The sequence below is a fragment of the Camelina sativa genome, chromosome 2, assembly GCF_030686135.1.
Source record: "Camelina sativa cultivar CO46 ecotype springtype chromosome 2, ASM3068613v1".
Taxonomy (NCBI): Eukaryota; Viridiplantae; Streptophyta; class Magnoliopsida; order Brassicales; family Brassicaceae; genus Camelina; species Camelina sativa.
Window position 1 is genome coordinate 18138775 of NC_141881.1, and position 24449 is coordinate 18163223.

Consider the following 24449-nt stretch of genomic DNA (forward strand, 5'->3'; position numbering starts at 1 on the left):
TCATTCATCCTCTTTAAGGAGATCGGAAGTCTCTAGGGAGTCATCATTCTCATGATCGAAGTCGCCTTCATCATCGAGATGCACCAAGTTGGCTTCTGGATTTTTCTTCAAGATTTCTTGATATGCATCAATGAGATGTTTGGGAGTTCTGCAGTTTTTCATCCAGTGGTTTGACATACCACATCGGTGACAAACCGATTTTGCCTTAGTTTGTGGCTTGAAAATACCACGGCCTCTACCACCACGTCCGTGGCTTGCTTGGCCTCCTCGACCACCACGTCCTCTGCCACTACGGCCACGGCCGTTGTGTCTCTCTCTGTGGACGTAGTTGGTCTCTTTAGGCTCTTTAGGCTTCTTAGGCTCTGCAGCACTTTTCTTTCCCAGATCAACTTTGTGTGCTTCTGGTAATGGGGCTGTACCAGGAGGTCTCATAGCACTATTCATCAGCAACAGTTCATTGTTCTGCTCAGCTAGCAGTAACACCTCATTGAGTTCCCCATACTTGGCATACTTTGTTTGCCGGTATTGTTGCTGAAGAACCATGTTGTTAGGACTAAAAGTAGACAAAGTCTTATCTATTAGCTCCTTTTCTGTTACCACAGTACCAAACAGCCTAAGGACTGAGACAATCCTAAAAAGCTCAGAATTATAATCATCCAAGGTTTTGAAATCATGGATCCTTAGGTGTTTCCAATCGTACTCGGCCTTTGGAAGGAGCACCGTCTTTTGGTGCCCGTATCTGCGTTTAAGCGTTGTCCAAAGGTCGAGAGGATCCTCTATGAATAGGTACTGGTTTTTGAGACTCTCAGCAATGTGATGATGCATATGCTGGATACACTTATTCTTTTGCTTGTCCGAGTTCACTGTACCCTCTTCTATGCATTCGAACAAGTCTTTTGATTTCAGGTTGATCTTGGTGTTCATTGCCCATAGCAAATAGTTGTCACCAGAAGCATTCAAGACTGGATAGTCTAAGTGCTTAAGACTTGCCATCTGCACACAACAGAAATAGACATCCGAATATTAGCATGCGATATTTAAGATCGAACCATGCACTCAATCAATAGGACATGCGGTATTTGAGACCGAACCATGCCTTAGGCCATGCGGTATTTGAGACCGAACCATGCCTTGCCACATTTGGTTTATGGTTTAAATTCATGCATGCAACAAAAGCAAATAGTCTAAGCATGCAACAATTTTAGATAGGATTTCCTTTTTCTTCAGTTTCCTTTTTAGTCTAGGATTTAATATTTTAAGACTTTGGATAATTGCTAAATTAATTTAGGAACTTATCCTAATGTTTTAATTCCGAAAAATATATGTTTTCATGATTATGGAAAATTAACAAAATTTTCTCTTGATCGGATTCAATCCTAGATCACAAAACTAGTTCATGCAGCCGATTCTCTAGCATTCTATACATGATCAGATTTCAATTTATGATGCATGAACAATCCAAGTTTTAAATCTCCTAGAACAGTTAGGTTAATATCTCCATGATTCTAACAATTTAATTCTAGGTTCTTATGCAACACAAACAATCAAGCAATCATAGACAATTTAATCAACCAATTCGGATTTTTAAGCTTGATGTAATATGGTGCAATTTCTCAAACAATCTAACAACCTAAACAACTGATTTTAAGTTTTAGGATTTAAGGAATTTAAACTTTGTTAGATTGTGTACTTGGATGTTTTAGGGTCCGATAGTTTTAAGGTTCAAATTCGGTCATAGGGTTTTCAGAGGGTTCGATATTGTTTACCTTAACACCACAAGGATTCTGACCGGATATGATCTGGGAGCTAAAGACCTCAGATATCTCACGAACCTCAAACAGCTTCCACGAACCACGAACTGCTTCCCTCGATCACGAACTGCTTCCCGCGAACAACTCCTTGCGCGCGAACTCACCCCCGAACCAAGTAACCACAAACCTCGATAAGGTTTTGAGAAGATCTCGATTACGAGCTAAGGATGCTCGTGTATCAACAGAAAGAACTTCGAGACCAAGAGAAGATCTCGAAGGAGATGAAGAACAAGAGGCGGTTTAGGGGTTTTAGGGAAGAAGAGAAGATCGGCGGCTGCCTTAGGGTTTTAGGGTTTGAGGTTATCGTGCTGATAATGTGTTATGAATATAGAGTTTAGGGATAAAGGTCTTGTATATTCTTATTGATTAATCCCGAGGTTACATGCATATATATAGTAGAGTACAAGGTTTAAGCTTAAACCGACATAAGGACTAATGGCCGAGAAAGGCTTCGGCTGATGGGCCGAAGGTGTGCGGACTGAGTATGGCCGAGAGGCCGAGTCTCTAAGGATAATATACGGGCCGGTCTATAGAGTCCACTAAGTGTTTCACAACAACTCTCTATTTCTTAGGGTATTTTTAGTTTTTATTGGACTTATGATTAATATAGTTTTCAAATGAATAAACATGAAAAACATCACAACTAATAAATTTTTGAAAAACTTGAATTAGCTAAAAATATATTCGATCCCTCATAAATCATAATATTCCTAGCTCGTTCCTCATGAGCGACCGACCTTGACCCGTCGTATACGGGACACGCTCGATGAAACCATTCTCCACGGTTGTCCCAAACGGGCATACAAATAATAAATTAAAGGAGTCAATAATGCCACGTGCACCGCTCCGCACCGTAAAACTTAACGCCTCCGGTTTAAATTACCACAACATAACAAAAAAAAAAAGAAGAAAAATCAAATTCCATTGAAGAAAAAAAAAATGGCAACGAGAGGAGCTGCTGTTGCTGCTGCATCTACAATATGGAAGCACCGAAGAAACCCTTCTCTTCGATCATTATCAAACCATTTCAGTCCCAGTTTCAATCCTCGGATCATCCCTACAGGTACATATTATTACATGTACTGTCCTAAGATAGATAACATATATATATATATATATATATATATATATATAGGGTTCTTCAGATACAGAACAATTTGCATTGATCACGGTATATATTTTATTTAACTTGTAGGGTTTAAATATCAAGTTAGGGCGATAAAAGGAGGAGCAAGTACTGATCCAGTTATTACAACACCATTGAAGAACAGAGATGATCCAAAACCTCAGAATTGGAAAATCAAAATGCTTTACGATGGAGACTGTCCTCTCTGTATGCGTGAGGTCTAATAATATAGATAACTATCTTCCTTGTTTATGCTGTAATGTTCATTCATTTGAAGAGTTTCTTGAAACTGAATTATTTTTTCTTGTTATTTTGACAAATTTAAGGTGAATATGCTTCTGGAAAGGAATGAAAAATATGGAACTATTAAGTTTGTGGACATAAGTTCCATCGATTATTCACCGGAAGATAACCAAGGGCTTGATTACAAAACAGTAAAATTGTTGATCTTTTAATCTGTTTCATTCTCTGTTTTGGTGTTGACCTTTCGGATTTAATCGAGATTTTTATTAGGTAATGGGGCAAATCCATGCCATTCAGTCTGATGGTAACGTGGTTAAGGGTGTGGAGGTAAGTATATTGCATCATTGTTAAAGTTAGGCCATTTTTTGATGTTTTTTTTTTTTTTTTTTTTACCGTATTCAAGATTTGTTATAACGTTTTCAGGCATTTAGGAGACTGTATGAAGAGGTTGGGCTTGGATGGGTTTACTCTATCACCAAATATGAACCTGTAAGCCTCTCTCTCTTGCAATATTGAATCCAAGAGAATCTTTCTCGCTCTCTTGTGTGATTGTGTCTAGTTTTGTGTTAACGGGATAACGCGTGATCTACTTGCAGATAGGGAAGTTGGCTGATGTTGTGTATGATGTTTGGGCTAAATATCGTCTTCAGGTCACAGGTATATACACTGACCTGCATAATATTTAAACTTTTGTCAAGCCTATTTGATTATTTATGCGTTAAAACTCGATATCCTTGTTGATTAGGGAGGCCATCTTTAGAAGCTATTCTTGAAGCAAGAAAGAAAGATAAGGTACTGACAAAGTAAAACATTCATTTCTATCAAGTTCCAATTGTACCCGGAAAACCCGATCGACGATCTAATTTGTGTTTGCAGGTAGAGACATGTGGTGAAAGCAAGGCATGCAAGATGTGAATTCTCTTCACATTATACTCGTTGAATTGTTTACAAAATACCAATACCAGTTTGGAGTTACATATATTCTTCTTTACCAGCTTTTTATGTGAGTGTGAGCGTTTGTATGTATATGGTACAAAGCCCCTTACATACCAAATCAGGATACATCATATATGAACATTTCACAGAAAATTTGAAACTGTAGAGGTTTCTTCTATTTGGTATTGTTTTTTTTTGTAAAGGTTAGCCAAGTTTTTTTACTAATGTTATAAAATGCATTTTAGAATATAAAGATTGTAGTATTTCCCCCCCCCCCCCAGAACCATATAATAATGTCTTATACTTAAATAGTTATGTTCACTTTTTTTTGTATAATTAATCAAATTTTCTCAACTGGATAAATTAAAACATTACATAACTCCATCATTCCCGCAAATTTGTGGAAACACCAAAAACAAAAAAAAAATGCAGTGCGTCTCACATGTTCTCTCTCTGGGGCATTTAATCAAACACCTTCCATGCACCAAACCGCACACTTTTCTTCGGAGGAGGTTTCACTCCAACGCCTTTGCAAATGTCGCCGCCAGCACAACAACATCATGTTTCAAAAGCCTCAGTCCTAGCCAACAAGACCAAATCCATCTCTACGTCGATACTCTTCTCCAATGGAACCAGGTCTCTCTTTCTCTCCCTCTCTTGACCATTTTGCCGAATTAACTTGTTGGGATCTTTAGAATGGTTCTTAAGCATTACTTGTTTGCAAAAGATTCGTAATTTTCTAATCAAGCTGAGAGCTTTTCAGCTTATTGTTGCCCACCAAAGTGTTCGTTGTAAGTCCTTATGTCAATGGTGCTCTGTGGGTTTGAATTGGCATTGTGAATGTGCAGAAGATGAATCTTACAGCAACTAAAGAAGCTGAAGAAGTAATGGAGAGACATATCGAAGATTCTCTCGCGATATTGCCTCCTATAAAGACGTCATACAACTTGCATTCCAATGACTTGTTTGATCAAATCAATTTAATTGATGTTGGAAGCGGGGCTGGTCTTCCTGGGTTGGTTCTAGCTATTGCTTGTCCAGGTGCTGCTCATTAGCTTCAGATATGTTTATGCAAATTTTTTCAGATTATGCTTGTTATGGTATTCCAGTTTATTCAAAAGCCAAATTATTGTATTTTAGATTGGAGAGTGACTCTATTGGAGTCTATAAATAAGCGTTGTGTTTTCTTGGAGCACGTTGTGAATGTCACTGGGCTTACAAATGTGAAAATTGTAAGGGGCAGAGCAGAGGTATAGTGTTATCATCTTTCAATTTTGGGATGAGTTTATGCATTAGTAGGTTCACTATTTTAGTTGGCTACTCCTACCCTTGGATTCGCTAGTATCTATGGTAACTCAATATAGATGCAATTGCTGACGTTCTGGAGTAACTCTGTTTTTTGTTCGTTTAGCTGACAACTTAACTTAATCCTCTACATGCAACAAACAGCTGAGCAACACTTTTTATTTGAAGCTTCTGTTGGATTGGAAACTATGATTCATGATTGAGAAAATCACTTCTCCTAATTCGGGACTGCTAAATCTATCTCACTCCTTAGCTTTGCTCCTATTTGTGTAATTCTTTTGTGACATAATTGCCAGTAAGGTGATTCTAATTTATATTGTCCTACTTTTGTTATAGAACAGAGTTGTGGGCACGATGTTATGTATAGAGAAAAGTTCGATGTGGCTATTGCAAGAGCTGTTGCGGAGATGAGAGTTTTAGGTAATTTTGTTACAAGTTTGACTGTTCACGTATTGTAGTGCTAGATGTTTATTAGTGGTCAAAGTGAATCTAAGTTTGTTTGCTATGAATTTTTTTCAGCTGAATATTGTCTTCCTCTGGTTCGGGTTGGTGGATTGTTTGTAGCTGCTAAGGGTCATGACCCTAAGGTAAGAGTTCTCATTTGTGACATATTGTTTTTGATTTATGTTTTTTAAGCACTTATGTTTTCTGCATCCGTTCTTTTAACCTAAATCTTTCATGGTTTTGTCAAAAAAACAGGAGGAAGTTCAAAATGCAGAAAATGCAGTTCGTATGTTGGGTGGTTCCATATTACAAATTAGTCCAGGTGTGTTTTCTTTGGGCCTCTATATATGTTAACAAGTTTATCTGAAGACACTTACATGTCTGGCATTATATCATAGGAGGGAGGGACTAAATTTGTTTTTGAACTTTATTGAAAGTGAACGTAATAGCAATGCCACAGAAGAGGAGATACATCTCTTGCTAAGCTGGGAAATGTTTGGTTTCATATGCCAAAATAACACTTTTATTCATAGTATTAGGCTAAGAATTTCGGGCAAATAGAAAGATGTGATTTTGAGCTGAATTAGTAGACATAAGGTAGAAAAGTGTGGTAAGAGTTTGGTACTACCAGGAAACCTGCGACGCAATTATGGATATATAGATTTATATTTCTCGTTTATGGTTTTTGTTAATCGGACTTGGTAAACATGCTTGTTTGGAATAAAATTTGTTGTGTGACAATACGCTGCAGTGGATTCACATAGCCCATACGGACAGAGGACAACGGTTGTTTGTCGTAAAGATCATTCCACCCCAAAAAAATATCCACGTGAAGCAGGTACTCCGTCTAAATTACCCTTGTAAATTGTATTCAATCACTTTCCTTTAACCTTGTTTTGTAAAAAAATGAAAACAACATTTATATCACTTCTCTTGGAGTTCATTTTCTGCTGCCAGCTTAATTATTTGTCTAGCTTATGTGTTTCGAAGAGTTAATGTAGTAGACCTCACCTCTGAATAAATGCTTTTTTCTTTCTAGAATTAGTATTGATTCATCCTCTTTCTTTTTATATACGAGAATGCCATTTGTTGAGAATCTTAAGTGATGAAATGGGTGCTCAAACTAAAGTTGATAGGTGACCAAACATACAAAGCCGGATCTATACAACATAACATGACACAATCACCAAATTTGAATGTCAAGTAGAGCATAGAGTCAACAATGTACCCCTCTATTTTTCTGGTTACATCTTTATTCTTTGGTTAGCCTAAAAAATTATAGTTGGCATGCAGTCATGTATTTTGTTCTGAATTTGTGGGGCGTTGAAAAATGCTAGTGCAAGTGCACAGCAAACTATTCACGTCTTTCATCTTTTTGTGAGTGCTCTGCTTGTTAACATTGGTGTTCATTTGGTGGTCAAATTACCTATGCTATGCTAATCTAGGAAATGGTAGTGTTGAAAATGACTTGGACACCTAACTTATTCAATATCCATCATGTCTTAGTCATTCAAATTAGGTCAAAATTTAGAGAATATTAAAAAGAAAACAGAATGTTGTAAGTTGTAACCAAAGGAGAGTAGGATCCAGTCATATTGTGGATGACATCATACATTGTAGCCATGTGCTTTCTTCTTTGTTATTCCTTTCCTGCTCTTCAGTGTTGTTCCCCAATTATTTACTCCATTTGTCTATCGTGTGTTTCATAAACCTTTTTGGTCTTTTTAGTGGATAGTGTCACGTATTTAAAATCTTAGTATCCCATACTAAAATCAAATTTCGTACCCGTATATACTGTCACACATCACTTGTACTTAAGTCTTACGGTCGTTATTTTGGTCTTTGGATGTTATAGTATTGTTGTCTACTACTAGTCTACGGTCATATCATGTGGACCAACTAGAGCCATTTTTAGCCGTTGGTAATATTCATTAACATATATTACCTGAAAAAGAACAAAAGCAAAAAAGCTTGAGTTCTCTACTTTGTAGTAGTAGCCTGGTATGGGGTTAAATGATCCACAAGGAACGAATAAGGGGAATAATATATATGTAAACCCTACTTTTGTCTAAAGCAAATCCTATAAAGAGATGCTTTTTCTCTTAATTATTCTTTAATATACTTTTTTGTTAGAAATAATACAAGATTAGACAAACTACTTGTCCTACTTTGCATATATTTTATATGCTATTTGCTCCAATATAATATACTTCTATAACAAAAATATTTACCTACTTGGTTTTGATAGATTCTGATTGTCCGTAATTGTATTTGTCAAAACATGTACTAATAAGAGCGAAGCACTCGTTGTCAAATCAAATATTATAGTGTGATACAAGTCCTCTTCTTATCCAACTAACATAATACAACATCACACATTACACACTCGTTCACCTATTATCCCAAAAGATAAACTCACACAAAAACCCGTCAACTTATCAATATAGGAAAAAGAAACAATCCAAAATTGAATGATAAAGTAACTCTTTTATGAGGTTGGCACCAAAATCTGCCAAACCTTAACTTGAGAGTCAAGTCCTCCACTATAAATATGATAAGAAGTCTCTGATGGTTTACCGGAATCACGAATTGCTCCGGTCAAGCACTTAACCGGTCCTTTGTGTCCCTCTAACACAGCCAAGCATGAATAATCCGTCGCAGAACATTTCCATAGCCTCACCGTCTTATCTGCAGACCCACTACAAAGTATGTCCGAAACAACCGTGAGGCATAGAACAGCCTCTGTGTGACCTCTTAGCATTCCAGCAACGACAATGTTTCCACCTTCGTCTCTTTCCCATACCAATATCGATCCATCGGATCCACCCGAATGTAAAAGAGAGCCATTGTTACCGCTTAGTGCCAATGCGTTAATACCCGAATTATGATTCGTCAATGTTGAAACCAAAGAATGTTTCTTTTTATTCTTCTTCGCATTCTCCTCATTGACGTTCTTCCTCCACAATTTGATTCTCTGGTCAGAAGACCCTGTGTATATATCTCCATTTTCGGATAATGCCACTGCATTGATTGCATCATCGTGGGCGTTTGTGAAAGACTCCAGGCATTTAAAGTCAGTGGTTCGCCAGATTTTTAGTGTCCGGTCCCATGAGACAGAATAGAGTAGCGTTCCATCTCTTGATAAGGTTAAACCCGAAACCGCGTCTACATGATGAACCCACGAAGCTTTCTTGTGCCTCCTTATTTCAACTTGGTTCTTTGGCATCAAACACTTTGCGAAACGGTCGCTCATAGTTGGCATCGTTGCTAAATGCATGTACTTTTTACCACCCACGTCTTCTTCTTCAACGACGTCGTTTATCTTCCACACACGTATTTTTTTATCTTGGTGTGCTGTGAAGAGTTTATCAACCAAGATTACCAAAGATTTCACTGCTCCTCCACCCCTTCTTTCTCCTGTTATTACATCACCCGTGCTTGATGCTTCCGCTAACGTTTCTAACGTGTTTGCATTCCACAACCTGACAACTCCGTCGTTGGAGCCTGTGTAAAGTCTCTTTCCTGCAAGGGTTAGAGATGAAATGTAGGATGATGTATGACATGCAAGAGTGGCAATACATCGATGAAGTGGTAGTGGTAGAGAAGAACATAATTGATAATCTTCATGAGAAAAGTCTTGTTCTTCTTCGGATTCGTGGTGTCGTATCATTGTTGCTTGTGAAGGGAGATGGAACCAATGAGCCAAACTTGGAGGTGTAATATAAAGAAAAAAAAAGATTGGTGCATAGAAAGGATGAAGTTTGGGGGAAAAGTAGTCGTGGAAACAACGATTGGCTCCCAAGACTAGGACTATTCTAATATATTTTCAATTTGGACCCTTTACATTGTAAGCAAATCTGACCGAAAACGAAAAGAATATATAATGTGATGGGATGATGAGTAGGATGCAATATATAGTTTAAAATGTTATATTTTATTGACACAATCTTGTTCGGTAGATTTCTTTGTCACAGAAGTGGAGAAAAAAGTTAAAGGATCGCCCTAGATTAGTATTTTACTACATTTGCTCAACTTTGGAATGTGTTTCATGTGCTGATTTTTTACACAATTTGGATGTGTTTGATTATACAATTTTTTCACCGTCATGGAAACTGAAATTAGCCACAAACTGGTAGCCGAAAAGACGAAGTACCTTTGTGGCCAATCGGAGACTAAAAATTAGTCATAATGTTCATCTTGTGGTAAGTACGTGGTTACTTTTGAAATATTCAACTTAGCCAAAAATATATTTATGACTATCCTTCGCAATGTTGAATGATTTTACCAAATTAAAAATAATAATAATAATTATTATTATTATTTAGTGAAAAGGAAAATGAATAAAGTTAATAATTAATGAAAAAATAATTTTTATTATAACTAACAACATCATCATCAAATTCCTCATCCTCATCATCTTTATCATCACAAATATTGTAATGCAGCATATTTTAGATGAAATAATAGGTGTATGTAGAGAGCCTTATTAGCTTTAAAATAACTGATTTTATTAGATATTTCATCAAATTGTATTTATTTTTTCATATCATGAGAAAAATCCTATAGTTGAACTGATCGATCTTTAAGTATGAACGACTTGTTGGCAATAATTTACAGTATCATGCTAAGTGCGGACCAAACAACAAAAGAAACATTGTGGTGATATGCATGCTCCTTGGGGCAAAAGTGGTGATATGCATGCTTAGTCATCAACTTTGCCGGGAATAGCACAGCGTGATGCAGCGCATCTCGACTCTTTCATATCTCTTATTTATTTTGTTGCAGCGCACGCTGTCAAATAAAGGTGGAGCTCACGGCATGGGAAATCTCTCTAGTTAAGAGCGGCATGAAAGGCGACATACAACGGAGTGTGATGTTAACTCACATTAAGGATGCGCCATGTTATGTTTTTGGAATAGTGAGGAAATTTATTAAGTGCGACATGGTCACAGAAAATGACTTGCGGTGATTTCCACTGTAAACAAGCTGGTGATATAGATCAGATCAATTCGGTGGGTCTAGTTAAGTACTTTTATAAATAATACAGAGATAAGGATAGGTTAATAATGATATAATGTAGTATTATGATATGCGACACAAGGTGGTGGACTTTTTATTAGAGACTGATTGAATTATATAATTATCCAAAAGATGTTAAAAAGCAAAAGTAATCCAATAAGAAGAAGCAAAGCATTAGTGTTTATCATCTCCCCATGTGCTATCAGCTTCTCACATATATAACCTGATTTTCACAGATTGGTTTGAAATTACAAATCATATTATTTTCTTCGCAGGCCGTGTAGAAGGTGAACAACTTGGTCTTCTTCACATGTGTATATTTAGCTAAGTCCGCAACTGGCTTTAAGTTTCTTTCATATGCTTTCCAAATTCCACAATGCAAGTGCAATTGGTTCAAACCCCTTCTAAGTACTTGATCCTCAAGACTCATGCTCAACAAGTTTTTAAACCTTCTGTCTTTGTCGTTTCTCATAGGATCTGGTTTGATTCTGTTCTTTTCTTTTGATGAACTTGTTGGAGTCAAGCTAGTATCTCTAGTTGAGACAAAATATTGTGCTTTGAAAGAACAAAAGTTGTATATTCCATTTATTTTTTCAACTTCATATATGCATTAGTTGATTCCATTCTCACGTTTTCGTTTATCCTTTAAGACATTCCAGCTGAACCAATCCCTTTCAGGAAACGATCGATGCTACAAGAAGAAACACAGACGACTCCTCTCAACGAAAACAGTTGCAGTCTCGCGCAGAGCCACAAACAAAAGATCCCTTCATAGCAAACTCAACTAAATTAATTCCTTTACCCATTGATATGAAGTTGTTCTTACCTTGTACGCTAGAACTTTTCTAAGAATCGACATGGGCCAGCTTTAACAATTTCTGAAGCCCATTCTTTTAGAGCTCAATTTAACTGCAAAACAAGTTCTTTAAAACGGCGACCCATTATTGAAATATGGATAACCTACGAACCACAGTTTTCACACCGGTGCTAAAAATAGAAGTTTTGATCTCAGTTAAATCACTGAAAAGTTAGTGAAATCTATATAAAAATCATTTATACTGTAATGTGAAAACAAAACTACAAAGAGAATTACTAACCAAGTAACCATATAGCTAAGCTAGGTCATATATATAAAGGTAGAAAACATATTATTTGTTTTGGTGATATTGGAAAGAAATATGAGAGAGGATGAGATTGTAAAGTGGGAGAAACACGAGATAAGAAAATGTTTAGAAGAAGTAAGAAACATTGTGATGAAAGTGTGCAAACAAGATGGGGAACAAAGAATTAATGGGTCCCTTCTTTTACATTTTTGCCGATTTTATAGCATTTTGATTGTTGATGAGTCAACTTCACTGTCTCCTTTTTTTTTTAAAAATCATCAAGTAATTTTGAAATTCCAAACTCGTAATTTACACGAAAAGTAAAATTTCCGCAAAACATCTCTCAAATAATCACGTCAGTAATTTACATATCACTTTCGTGATTTGCTTGTTAATTACCAATGTCCCACATAAGTTAATTAGGAATAATTAAGATATGTAACTAAATGATATATCTCTAAGACTCTAACTAGTTTACACACAATGAATGATCGTGTCTAATATTAATGTACGTTTTTTTTTAATCGTTAATTGAGTTCTTTATACAATATTAACAATTTATATCATAGTTGTCTACTACATTTTTGTCCTTAAAAGACAGCCAAGTTTTTTTGGTTTTAATATTTACGAATACTAATATTGTTATTTATTTCTAGTTACTACTCGGTTCGGATATTTACAAGTAATAGCGTTGAAAATTGAACGTGCGGAAGACAAAGAAATTACCTTTAATTATGGCAAAAAAGGTTCTCAAATGGGTGGTTGGATTAAAAGAAAAAAGAAGCAAAACGTTGAGGTTGATTAAATGGTGCAAAGATGAGTGGTTCTGTTTGTTAAAATGGAAGAACGCACGAGTCTCATCATGCTTTTCTCCTTCGTCTTCTTTCGTTTTGTCTTCTTATTAAGACATTCCTCCAATATCTTCAAGATCGCTATGAGTAAAATATATGTTCCCCTTTTTCCTCGATTTCACGTGTGGATTACTTCACATTCTCTCCACTACCTTTGTAAGCTGGCTCGTTGATACTAGCTAATTTCTCAAAATACTCCTTATTTTGTATCATTTAAACGTTTTGAAGTTAGTTCTCAATCAAATTCTACTCGACTCAACATATATTTTTAAAATGTATAGTCTCATATATGATTTTGTTTGATAATAGAAAATAAATATTTACTACTGTTTTTTTTCTTTAACTATTTAGGACGGATTTTTGGAATTCCATCGAATAATTAAAGTCGTGGGGATTGTTCATGGGAGCACATACATACATAAGGATTTATCATGATGTGAGATAGTGATCCCATTAGCCTCAGAGATCCAAAGTCACCGAAAGTTGTTTCTTTTTCTTAATTGGTAAATTGAAGAGATGTTTGTGTAATGGTGGTAACTGGTAAGAAATGTGACCCACATGTTTTAAATTATTAAGTTAGTTGTGTATATTCGCACTGTTTGGATGATTTAAATTCAAAATTGTCATAGAAGACTCTAAATATAATTTTTAGAGTATATGCTGATATGCTCAAATTGTAATACCCTAATGGTACTAACAGCCTTGCAGTTGTAATATTATAGGGTCGAATCCACAGAGACTTTAGTTCACATAATAGACTTATTACTCTTTTAATTATGCTAAATCAAAATATTAAATTAAAGACAATGCAAAAACATAATTTAAAATTGTTGTAAATTCAAAGGATCAAAGAGCTAGGCCTAGAGAAATTCTCAGAAAATTATGAAATATTAAATCAATCAAATAATTAGGATTCAAGCAATTAAAAATCAGATCTAGAACTCTAAACACACTTGTAAAATAAATCAGTTCTCACTGCAATTATTATCTAAGTTTAAACCAGAAAATCCAAATCTTTTTGCAAAATTCAAGGTTAAAAATCAGCTTTAGAAACAAGTTTAGATTGTTTACAAAATTATTAAATCAAATCTCTTTGCAAGAAATAATTTTGTTCATCAAAAGGTTTAATCAGGAAAATCAATTATACTCTCATATCAGTTTATTTTCCTAGGTATTAATTCTAGGTGATCAATCAAAATTAATATGAAGAACAACCTAAGATGAAGATCATAGAAGATAATGAATCCTAAAAATAATAGATCTAATAAACCATAAAAACTCTGTGAAAAACCCTAATCCTAACAAGCAAACTACTCATACATGTTTAATGAAGAACAAAACATCTTTTTTGAATAATAAGCAATTGATATTAAGAAGTAAGAAGGGAGTTCAAGAATTCTTCTCTACAAAGCAGATCTCTCTCTCTCCAAAGCTCTCAAAATCTCACAGGGTTGCAGGAAAATAATAATTGCTAGAAAACAACTTAGGTCTAAACAATGACCATAAAAATCCTATAAATACTCTAAAACACGTCTTGGGCCTTAATTGCAAATAAGGCAAACTTGGGCAATTTTTGTAAATCTTCAAAACTTGTGGAGAAAACATCTGATTGGCTTTGTGGCACCTGCATCGATCGATGCTGAGGTTGCATCGGTCGATGCATTCTCTTGAACTCGTCTCCCAGCTTCGTTGATCAGCCTTCATGCTTTGATTATGCTCCAAATCATCCTCTTTTAGCTCATTTGTGTTCCATCCGTGCCAATGAGTACCTAAACCTATAAAAACTCAAAAACAACCTAGAAAAATAAATCAAAAGACTCAAAAAATACACTTATATCATGGTTAAAAACCACAAAAACCATGATGTATCATATGCATTAGAGGAGATGACCATATATAGTCACTTATTTCAAAAACGATGGATGACAAGATTGTAAGTAAGTTGGATTATTTAGTGATTATATTTTTCTTTTTCTTTTTCTTTTTAATTAAAAAGTTAGAACTACAATAGAACCTCTATAAATTAATAAGGTCGGGACCATGAAATTTTATTAATTTAAAGAGGTTTTAATTTATCGATAAATTAATAATTATTAATTTATCGATAAATTAATAAAATATTAATTTATGAAGAGATTTTTAATTTTCATAATTTTGAAAATTATGTATTACAAAATAAGATACTTTTGTTATCATTCATATTTTTAAAACAATTTCTTAATTTATTATCTTGTCTATTGTAATTGCTAAGTTTAGAGTTTAGGTAAAAATGATAGATGTTAGAAGTTTAGAGTTTAGAAGAAATTTCTACTAGTATCATTCATGGTAATGATGAAGTTGAATAAGATATTGCGGTAATTTTAAAACCAGTTACATATAAAGAAGCAATTATCTCATTTAGAACTCTTCGTAATTTTTGGATGTGATTTGAGAATACGACAATGAAAGATATTAGAGATGAGCTCCAATAAGAATGAAAATTCAAGAATATGCAAACAACAATAGAGTCATATTTCAGTATTTCACTAGATTTTCTTAGATATATATATATATATATATATTAGTATTATTTGATTATTAATTTATGATATTGATGGGACTATATTTTTACATAGAATTTCCAAAAAAATATTATCTTATTAATTTATCGAAATGTGTCATTTTTTACACCGGCCCAACTCGGGACCGGAAAAATTTATTAATTTATAGCGAGTATTAATTTAAAGAGTATTAATTTATAGAGGTTCTACTGTATTACGATTTTGTCACGAATCATATGTTTTTTCTTTTCCAACAAAAAAGTCTCTTCGAATGGTCATTTAGCAAACTCATCAAAATTTTATTTTAGTATTACATATCATCTCTATATTTACAGAAAATGTTTCATTAACCATTACCTGTTGCCAGAGGAAAGAGGGTAAATAAGATCTTACCGCTTTTATGTTGGGCGCTCCGTAGCACGCGTGGTAGGGCCTTTGATAACCTGGCATACAACGGTATATCACTACCAGAAGAAGGGAATGCTTGTAGCTTCTAAAGTAGTCCAGAACTTGATCGACCAGACCAATTCCTCCACCCAAACCTATGATATTGCGCCATTTACTTATACTTGTTTTAATGTAGCAAATTAAGTAACTAACACCAAAAGAGAGATTATGAGAGATAATAATAATAATATTAAAAAGGTCAATTATTTTACATCATTTTCTATATATGTAATTATTTATTAGATCATAACTTACCATAATTTTTGTGTGTGCACCACCATAATTTTTTTTGTAGAAAATACAAATATACTACACTCTTTAAACTTCTACTTCGACAATCATATGGTGGATTGGATATACTACACTAATTTAAACTGAATACAAATAGTACTAATCATGAAGTAAAAACATATTTAAACTTCTACTTCGACAATCATATGGTGGATTGGATAATCACTCCCTTCACTCTTTCAGAATCCGCGGAACACTCTTACAGCAACCACCGAAATTCAGCTTTATCCACAATTGATCGATTGATGTTAATATTTAGGGAATCGGTTGTTAGCTTGTAGATGCTTACAACCTATGAGAGCTCTTCACCTTGAAGATGGGAGGCTTGTTACTCATTAATACTGAGCTGATGGGGGAGTGTATTAGGCGAATTCTAAAGCTGGCTCATACAGTCATACTGGTACAGATTCGCTGTCGTTCATGGATCAAACTTTGTCTTTTCCTTGATACGACAAGGAAACAAAGCCGAAGTAAGACGAGACTCTAAAATCAAGACTTGTAAGAATTGAAGTATAGTTTAGCTATAACCAAACAAAATACTCTTGACGTACGTACGATGTAGGATTACAAAAATAAAATCCAAATTAAACTGAAGGTCTATTGATTTGTGACATATTCCAAAAGATTTGCGACTTTAGAAATTTGACAATCTATATCTAAAGTGTAGATACTAAAACTTTAAATTTATTTATTTGCTTTTGTAGGTAAATTAAGACCTTAAGTTAATTAGCAAGTGAAGAACTAATATTGTGTCTAGTACATTTATCTTACTGATTTGTGTATAATCATCGATGTATCATTTTCATGTAACTTATATAGAATATGATCAAGATACTGGTACTCATTAAAATCTGGATAAGGATCATGATGAATATTTAAATTAAAGAATATAAGTTAATCCGTTCATTATTAATGAAATATTATTTCCAGTATAATTACTGGTGACAAAAACTATCATATGGCATAAATATCTCTATGTTTATCATTTATTTTTGAAGGAAGAGACAAAGTAAAAAAAATGAAAGAGACAAGTAATAATGAAGAGAAAAGACAAAATTGGCGGGTGATCGTTGTCAAAGAATGCATGCGTGTGGAGGAAGCTGGTCCAATGTTCCCCACCGGAAAAGTGATTCTCTCCGTCTATAACCACTATCTTGTATTTACACTCATCTTCCATTTTCCTTTACTTTCATAATATATCTTAAAACACTTATTAAACCAAAAAGCAATCAAATTAGCAACCCCAGACTTTATGAAAAAAATCATTCTTCCACAACTATTAATCAACAAACTTAATTCACAGATCACCTTAAGTTTGTATCCTAGTCACTTGTTTATTGCATGATTGATGTTGGTATTATTTATTAGGAAAAAAACTTGATCACATTGCTTACTCAGATTGAAAAGAAAACAGTATCCCAAAAGCTTTAAGTGACTAGAAATATACATGACACCAGATGGTTAATCATAAGTGGAATATAACAGGTAGGGCTACGCGTAAATCTCTCTAGGATTTGGAATCCACTATCTATAGACTATAATATTTTACACTAAAATTATCCAAACAAAAACCTAAGCCTTAGAAAAAACACTCACCAACAAACCAATTTCATACATTTGAAAATGACCTTTTTATATCTGCTTCTCAATTTATTTTTTCTTACTATTTTTTTTTTGCTCCTTTAGGTATCAACTTATCATACTTCGATGCCTCACAAAAAAAAAAAGCAACATAAGAAAACTCTCGTGCGTGCATCACACAGTGTGTTTAAGATTCAATTCCCATACTTATTTCAACTTTATTTCACTATTCCAATATTTTAAATATTATTCCAATATATATTATGCTAAATTGATATTTAGTTAGTAAATTTTTTATTGATAATACAAAACGACACATTTTGTAAAACAAAACTATGATCTTAAAATAATATTTTTTTGTGAAATGGAGAGAGTATCAGGTAAAAAGTTTAATACTCCCTCTGTTATATTATAATTCAAGGTTTTCAGACATATTAGAAGAATAATTAAATTATATGTTTTACTCTTTATCAATATATTATACAAAAACTTTCATTGGTTAATACATTAAAATAATAGATAAAAAAATTGAAAATTTTACCAAATAGTTACATTAAAATTACTAAATGACATCGACTATTTTGAAATTAATTTAAGTGTAAAATAACATTTAATATAAAACAGAGAGAGTATACTGTATATGTAATACTAATTAAATACGTTAACAAAATTAAAAATTTACATAATGTTGACTTTAATTAACAAGTTAACTAATTTCAAAAGTTATGTGTCAAAAGAAAATTGAGATTTTAAGACCTTGAATGGAGACATAAAATATGCGGATTTCAGGACACGTTTTTGTGAAAGTTGTTTTATACACCAATCATCAAAATATTGAAAATTTGCGTTTTTTCTATAAAGAAAAAAATCTGACTGCGGTATTTTAGGTAGAATATTATGTCATGGGCCGCACTTATATCTCTAACTACTTTTTACCATGCGTTTTTACAAATAACGGACATACATAATATTTTTTAATATTTAATTTATTCTAAATGAAAAAGCTAAATAACTAATATATATTTTAATTAAAAAAAAGTTCTCCGTACCTTTTCTTTCTTCTTTCTCTCTCAAGTAATTTTAGAATGCTTTAAAAAAAATTCCTTTTTATCTTATAAGAAATTTCAAAATGTAATATATATAAGTAATTTTAGTAGTATGCATGTATAACCATTAATAAATCTAGTTATTCTAATAATAAATGAAATTCTTTATAAAAAATTAATATATTAACAACTCAATTTAAAAAAATATACTCCATAATAATTCTTTTTATTTTGTAATACTTTTTATGATTGAACTTGTTAATTTATTTAACAATGAATAAATATATATATATATATATAATTAAATTTTAAATTAAATTAAATTTCATGTTTAAAGTTCATAAATGATATATTAAAATTATTTGTTCAATAATCTTAACTATTTAATTTTTACCTAAACTAATATTCTTAATATATTCAAATATATATCCGCACTACAATTTCTTTCACCAATCAAACATTATCTTGCACCGTTTATTATGTAAAAACGCACTTGTCCCGCAAATTTATTTCCCCATATGAACCGCAGTTGAACCATACCGCATTTAAACCGTACCGCATTGCTAAATCGTTTGTCCCGTACAACCAAATCCGTTGTCACCATTCGGACCCTAAAATTCAAAAACATCCACGAGACAAAGCTTTTTCATATAACAAATATATATTTTTTAAATAATAGCTAATTCTTTTGTTTTTATCAGTAGATACAAACTCTGTGAAAGTAAAAGGTTGGTGATCAAAAGTAAAAGAAACTTGGGCGAGTACTCGTGTGAGGTGTTACCATCGAGCAATCAAGTAATTGCTTATTTTAATTCCAATTGTTTTTTTTTTCTTTATGAAAAATGACAACAAACAAATAAAAGTATGTGTATATATAGATACGTGTGTGCATGGGCCTCCTCTATATGAGTGATCAAAATTGTGTTGGAGTTCAGCCACAAATTCTTCTCATTCGATTATCTCTCTTTCTTTCCTCACTCTCAAATGAAGGGAACTCTAAAATACTTAGCAGGAATCGCAGGACCAAATGGGTTTGGCTCAAGATCTACAGCTGAACAGGTTACACAACATAGCGCCTTGTTTCCTCGTTCACATCTCACTGCCATAATCACGGGTTTGTCTCCCCGTCATCACTTACTATTTCAGTCTTTATAATAGTTTTTGTAGAGTAGACATTCGTGTGTCTTTCCAATTTTATGTCCGCATTCGTGTCCATCTCCTAACTACACAAGGAAGGTTTCAAATTAAAGGTCCTAAATAAAATAAAAGAATGGATTCAAATATGGGAAAACCCGAATAGTTGCGAACTTACGAGACCAAAGTACATCGTTGAATCGTTGATACAAAAAGCTTTATTTTTACACAAGGAAAAGCAAGTACGATAATAAACTCCTCAAACCTAATGTTTTGAATCTTTCTTTATATCAACAGCTTCTGATGCTCACCTACTAGAGAGCATATCTTATGTATAATAGTTCACTTATTGTCATTACTAGTTATTGTTACTACTTTCATAACAAACAAAGTATATAATTAATTTTCCAAATAAGAAACTTGTTATAAATTGTGTCTTATACCACTACTTGTAAAATAAATTTTCCTGGGAAAGACACGATCATATTAAATTATTATGATATGAGATATGTGTTTTGTGTATGCCGGCGACAATATATGATTTTTGTCTCCATTGAATTGAAACATTAGGTATGGTTGGTTACAGCATATTGCCTTTATACAATTAATTGATTAACCTTTTGACTTAAACGTTTGAAACATGTCTCATCGTTGCAAAACATTACTTTATGTAATTTTCTTTAACGATCAGCCTGCCCAAAACGTACTTTATGCCATCTTTATGTCCCCTAATTTGTCGGTTGAAACTTTATACAATGAGGGTCAATGAATAAGTTTTAAAGTAGTCTCTCTTTACTCTTTCTTTTTTTTGTTGGAGAGAAAACAAAAAAAAAAAAAAAAAAAACAAAAAGGCTAGTAGTAGAGACATGAAAGGTAGATAAACTAATTATACGCTATACATACCAAATTAAAATCTGAATTTGATGAGTATTATTTTTACTTGTGATAAGTTGCATATGTTAGAATGGTATATGTGAAAATTCAAGACCGTCCATTTAGAAACTAATTGATAAGATGTGACATTGTTCATGTACTTTATATATATAGTAAAGTTTCATCATAATCAATGCCGGTCCGACATTTATTAGTGCCCTATGCCGAACTAAAAAACATGCCCTTTTATATATTACCAAAAAATTATAATTAATGGTATATAAGACTTTATGTTTAGTGTTTTGAAAATTTATTAACACAAACCAAAATCAAAACATTAGTTTTGATGAAAAGATTTATCTAATAGTTTAACAAAGCAAACTATTAACCTCAAAATGGAAAAAATCAAAACTAAAACTAACAATTAACCTCAAAAACTATGATTTGCACTTATATTAAAGTCCACATTTTTGTAAAAATCTTTAGATATATATAAAAACTCTATAATAATTTTATAAAAAATTGCCCTAATTTTTTTGATGCCCTAATCCTTTGCTTGAATTGATTGCCCTATGTACCGGCCCTGATCATAATGATATGCAACAGGAGGAACGTCTGGGATCGGTGCGGAAACCGCGAGAGTATTAGCAAAAAGAGGGGTGAGAGTAGTGATGGCAGTAAGAGATATGAAGAAAGCAGAAATGGTGAAGGAGAGAATAGTGAGAGAGAATCCAGAAGCTGACATTAAATTATTTGAGATTGATCTCAGCTCTCTCTCTTCCGTTGCCAGATTCTGCTCACAGTTTCTTTCCCAAGATCTTCCCCTCAACATTCTCATGTACGTAAAAGATTCACTCTACTCGCTACTGCATGCACCCATGCACGCACGTACCAATCCAATATATTTATATACACAACACAATGATATATTAATATTTCCAATCTTCATCTAAAACTTTAAAATGAAATTTTGCAGAAACAACGCAGGAGTTTTCTCTCCAAATCTTGAATTTTCCGAAGTAAAGATTGAGCTAACATTTGCTACAAACTTTTTAGGTAATCTTGTGAATCATGTGACACATGAATATATTTACGTGGAGTGAGAAAAATTTAATGATGGTTAGTATAACTTTTCAGGACATTACTTATTAACTGAGATGCTGATAAAGAAAATGATAGATACCGCAGCGAAGAGTGGAATTGAAGGACGAATCATTAACCTTTCCTCTGTGATTCACAATTGGGTCAAGCCTGATTGTTTCTCCTTCCCTAAATTACTCCATCCTATAAGGTAATTTACATTCATATTCCCTATTTTTACGATAAAATTGAACTATCTAAAAAATATGTTTATGATTAGATTTATGTTGTGGTTAATAGTTTTTGTTGAGTAATCGTAGGTATAACGGGACAAGGGCTTATGCTCAGTCAAAGATGGCCACAATTTTACATGCCAAAGCGTTGACCAAGCAATTAAAGGTACATTTGAAAATACTAATACATCACTCTTATTTTTTTAACCTTTTCACTGTAGTAATAACTAGAAATTTTTACAACTAAAACGTGGTTACAGGACAGGAATGCAAACGTGACGATAAATGCAGTCCATCCAGGGATCGTTAAAACCGGAATTATCAGAGCACACAAAGGTCTTTTGACAGGTAAATAGAACTTTTAACTATGCATATATATAGAAGTGCAAAAGGAATCTAATATGTAAAACTTTTATTAAAAAATCTAAACAATATGATGTGGTGTGTGCATGCAGATTCTCTGTTTTTGATAGCTTCGAAGCTGCTAAAATCTATAAGCCAGGTAGGTGTAAACATATATGCTTTTCTTTTTGTCTAAATAGTACAGTTATAGCCCAACAAGCTAACTCTCTTTTTCTGACACTAGATTCCTTTTTTTATATTTTTTGTCTTTTGCATACCAATAAAGTTTTGTCATCATCAATAATCATGCATAGACTCATATTTGTATTATTGACAATACATATACATAAATTACATGGCACAAACTGAAATAAAATACACCTTTGAATAAATATACTACTAACTCTTGAATTTTTGTGCTATGGGATTAGGGCGCAGCGACAACATGTTATGTGGCATTGAGCAACGAAGCCAAAGGTTTAAGTGGAAAGTATTTCGCAGACTGCAATGAGACCAATTGCTCAGATTTGGCGAATGATGAGTCTGTGGCTTTCAAGCTCTGCACCCAAAGCCGTGCTTTAATCCATGATTACTTGCATGAATCTCAAATACATTACTTTCCTAATTTATGTCCCCTGTAAATCATCTTAATAACTCCTTGTTTGTTTGTTTTTGTTTTGGTTGCTAAAGACCATTTATCATTGTATTTCTGTAAAGCAGTGTTTTATTAACAAGACCGATCTCGTTATGTGTTCGAGAAACATATATATACGTAAATAAACTATGATTTCTATTCAGTCTAATCTTGGCCAATTAATACAGCTTATATGTCGTTTCTTTACCAGTGGATGAATAGCGTTATATCTGCCGCCTGCCGGTACCCATCAGGCCATCACCACCAAAACCTACTTGAACGAATTTCCCATGCCATTTAACTACTTAACGCTACCAATGGCCATTTCGTCTGTAATTCCCACATAATTTTGTTGGTATTTTTTTATGAAAGACGCGTCGGTATATATGGCAATGATCTGCTAGATAGTCGATACCATCCCACCGATGGTAATTACTGATGAAATATAATCGTCGTTTACTTCAAACGTGTTACTGACAAAGTCAAATTTTCGGAAAATAGTGGTAAAATAACATTTTTTTGGTCCATTGATAAAACCTGTTGAAAAAAACAAAAAATACACTTCGTGGCCTAATGGTAACGAGACGGGTTTGAAACGCCAATACGTTTTAAGTATAACCCTTACAAACATTGTTTTTGGACACCCTTATATATATAGATCTTTGTTTATGATCCATTTAAATATCCAGAAAGAGGGACTATCCGTAAATTACATTTTATAGTTGGTTTAGGCATACAGGACCTAATCATTAGGGGAAGTATAACCCACGGATAGTCCTTTGTTAAAGCCTAAACCATATAAATCACTTAGGTCTTGATTAGACATTCTAAATGCTAAAAAAAAAAAACATTCATAGCGTTGGATCACCGCTCACATACAGTTTAGTCCTTTTCTGAACATTGGTATTAGTGATAAGCGCACATTCTCTCTCGGATTAGGGGTTTAAAACTATAAACATTCCTCAGTCTTCACCTATGTTTTAAAATTCGCTAGCGTTAATCGGGCGGTGAGGGAGGGCTTAGCGATTAATCGAAAAATCGAATGTGACGGGTTCAATTCCCTAATCTATGGCAGCCAACTTTTTTTAACTCAGTTTTTATAGATTTAATCATATTTTCTTTTGGATATGACATAAAAATAGTAGATCTCCACTTAACATCATATTTAAGTAGAAAATCAAAGTTTTTTTTTTTGGCTGATTTTTTTTTTCGATTCTGCTATAATCGCGACGGCTCATTGCTGCCTAGCGATTACGCGCGTGGAATCGGTCAAATCGGCCGATTTTTTGAACATGGCTCTTGACTCTTTCATATATACGACCATACATATCCAAATCGTTAAGAATTTCCCTTTCCTTTTAAAATGTATTTTTTTTCCTTGTTCATACTATATAATACGAAGCTTCAGCC

General features: G+C 33.5%; 5 protein-coding genes across 5 annotated transcripts; 3 read left to right on the top strand and 2 right to left on the bottom strand.

Moving 5' to 3' along the window:
* LOC147948810 (uncharacterized) lies at positions 1 to 993 on the bottom strand. Its single transcript, XM_087468660.1, has one exon. The coding sequence runs from the start codon at positions 991 to 993 to the stop codon at positions 1 to 3; it is 993 nt and encodes a 330-aa protein (XP_087324786.1).
* A 1654-nt stretch (positions 994 to 2647) lies between these two features.
* LOC104724738 (uncharacterized protein At5g50100, chloroplastic) lies at positions 2648 to 4294 on the top strand. The gene is made up of 8 exons (XM_010443286.3): positions 2648 to 2874; positions 3007 to 3155; positions 3264 to 3371; positions 3451 to 3507; positions 3604 to 3669; positions 3777 to 3837; positions 3926 to 3972; positions 4057 to 4294. Exons 1-8 carry the CDS (start codon positions 2751 to 2753, stop codon positions 4093 to 4095), a joined length of 651 nt encoding a protein of 216 aa, XP_010441588.1. The 5' UTR covers positions 2648 to 2750; the 3' UTR covers positions 4096 to 4294.
* Positions 4295 to 4408: 114 nt separating this feature from the next.
* On the top strand, positions 4409 to 6808 carry LOC104724747 (uncharacterized). The gene is made up of 7 exons (XM_010443294.3): positions 4409 to 4752; positions 4965 to 5157; positions 5257 to 5366; positions 5763 to 5841; positions 5941 to 6008; positions 6121 to 6187; positions 6617 to 6808. The coding sequence occupies exons 1-7, from the start codon at positions 4543 to 4545 to the stop codon at positions 6727 to 6729; spliced, it is 840 nt and encodes a 279-aa protein (XP_010441596.1). The 5' UTR covers positions 4409 to 4542; the 3' UTR covers positions 6730 to 6808.
* Positions 6809 to 8172: 1364 nt separating this feature from the next.
* On the bottom strand, positions 8173 to 9708 carry LOC104724756 (protein JINGUBANG-like). The gene has a single exon (XM_010443304.3). It carries the CDS (start codon positions 9533 to 9535, stop codon positions 8354 to 8356), a length of 1182 nt encoding a protein of 393 aa, XP_010441606.1. The 5' UTR covers positions 9536 to 9708; the 3' UTR covers positions 8173 to 8353.
* A 9870-nt stretch (positions 9709 to 19578) lies between these two features.
* LOC104724766 (NAD(P)-binding Rossmann-fold superfamily protein) lies at positions 19579 to 23202 on the top strand. The gene is made up of 8 exons (XM_087485308.1): positions 19579 to 19857; positions 21357 to 21588; positions 21727 to 21806; positions 21888 to 22041; positions 22151 to 22229; positions 22324 to 22411; positions 22519 to 22565; positions 22837 to 23202. Exons 1-8 carry the CDS (start codon positions 19728 to 19730, stop codon positions 23044 to 23046), a joined length of 1020 nt encoding a protein of 339 aa, XP_087341434.1. The 5' UTR covers positions 19579 to 19727; the 3' UTR covers positions 23047 to 23202.
* The last annotated feature ends 1247 nt before the right edge of the window (positions 23203 to 24449 follow it).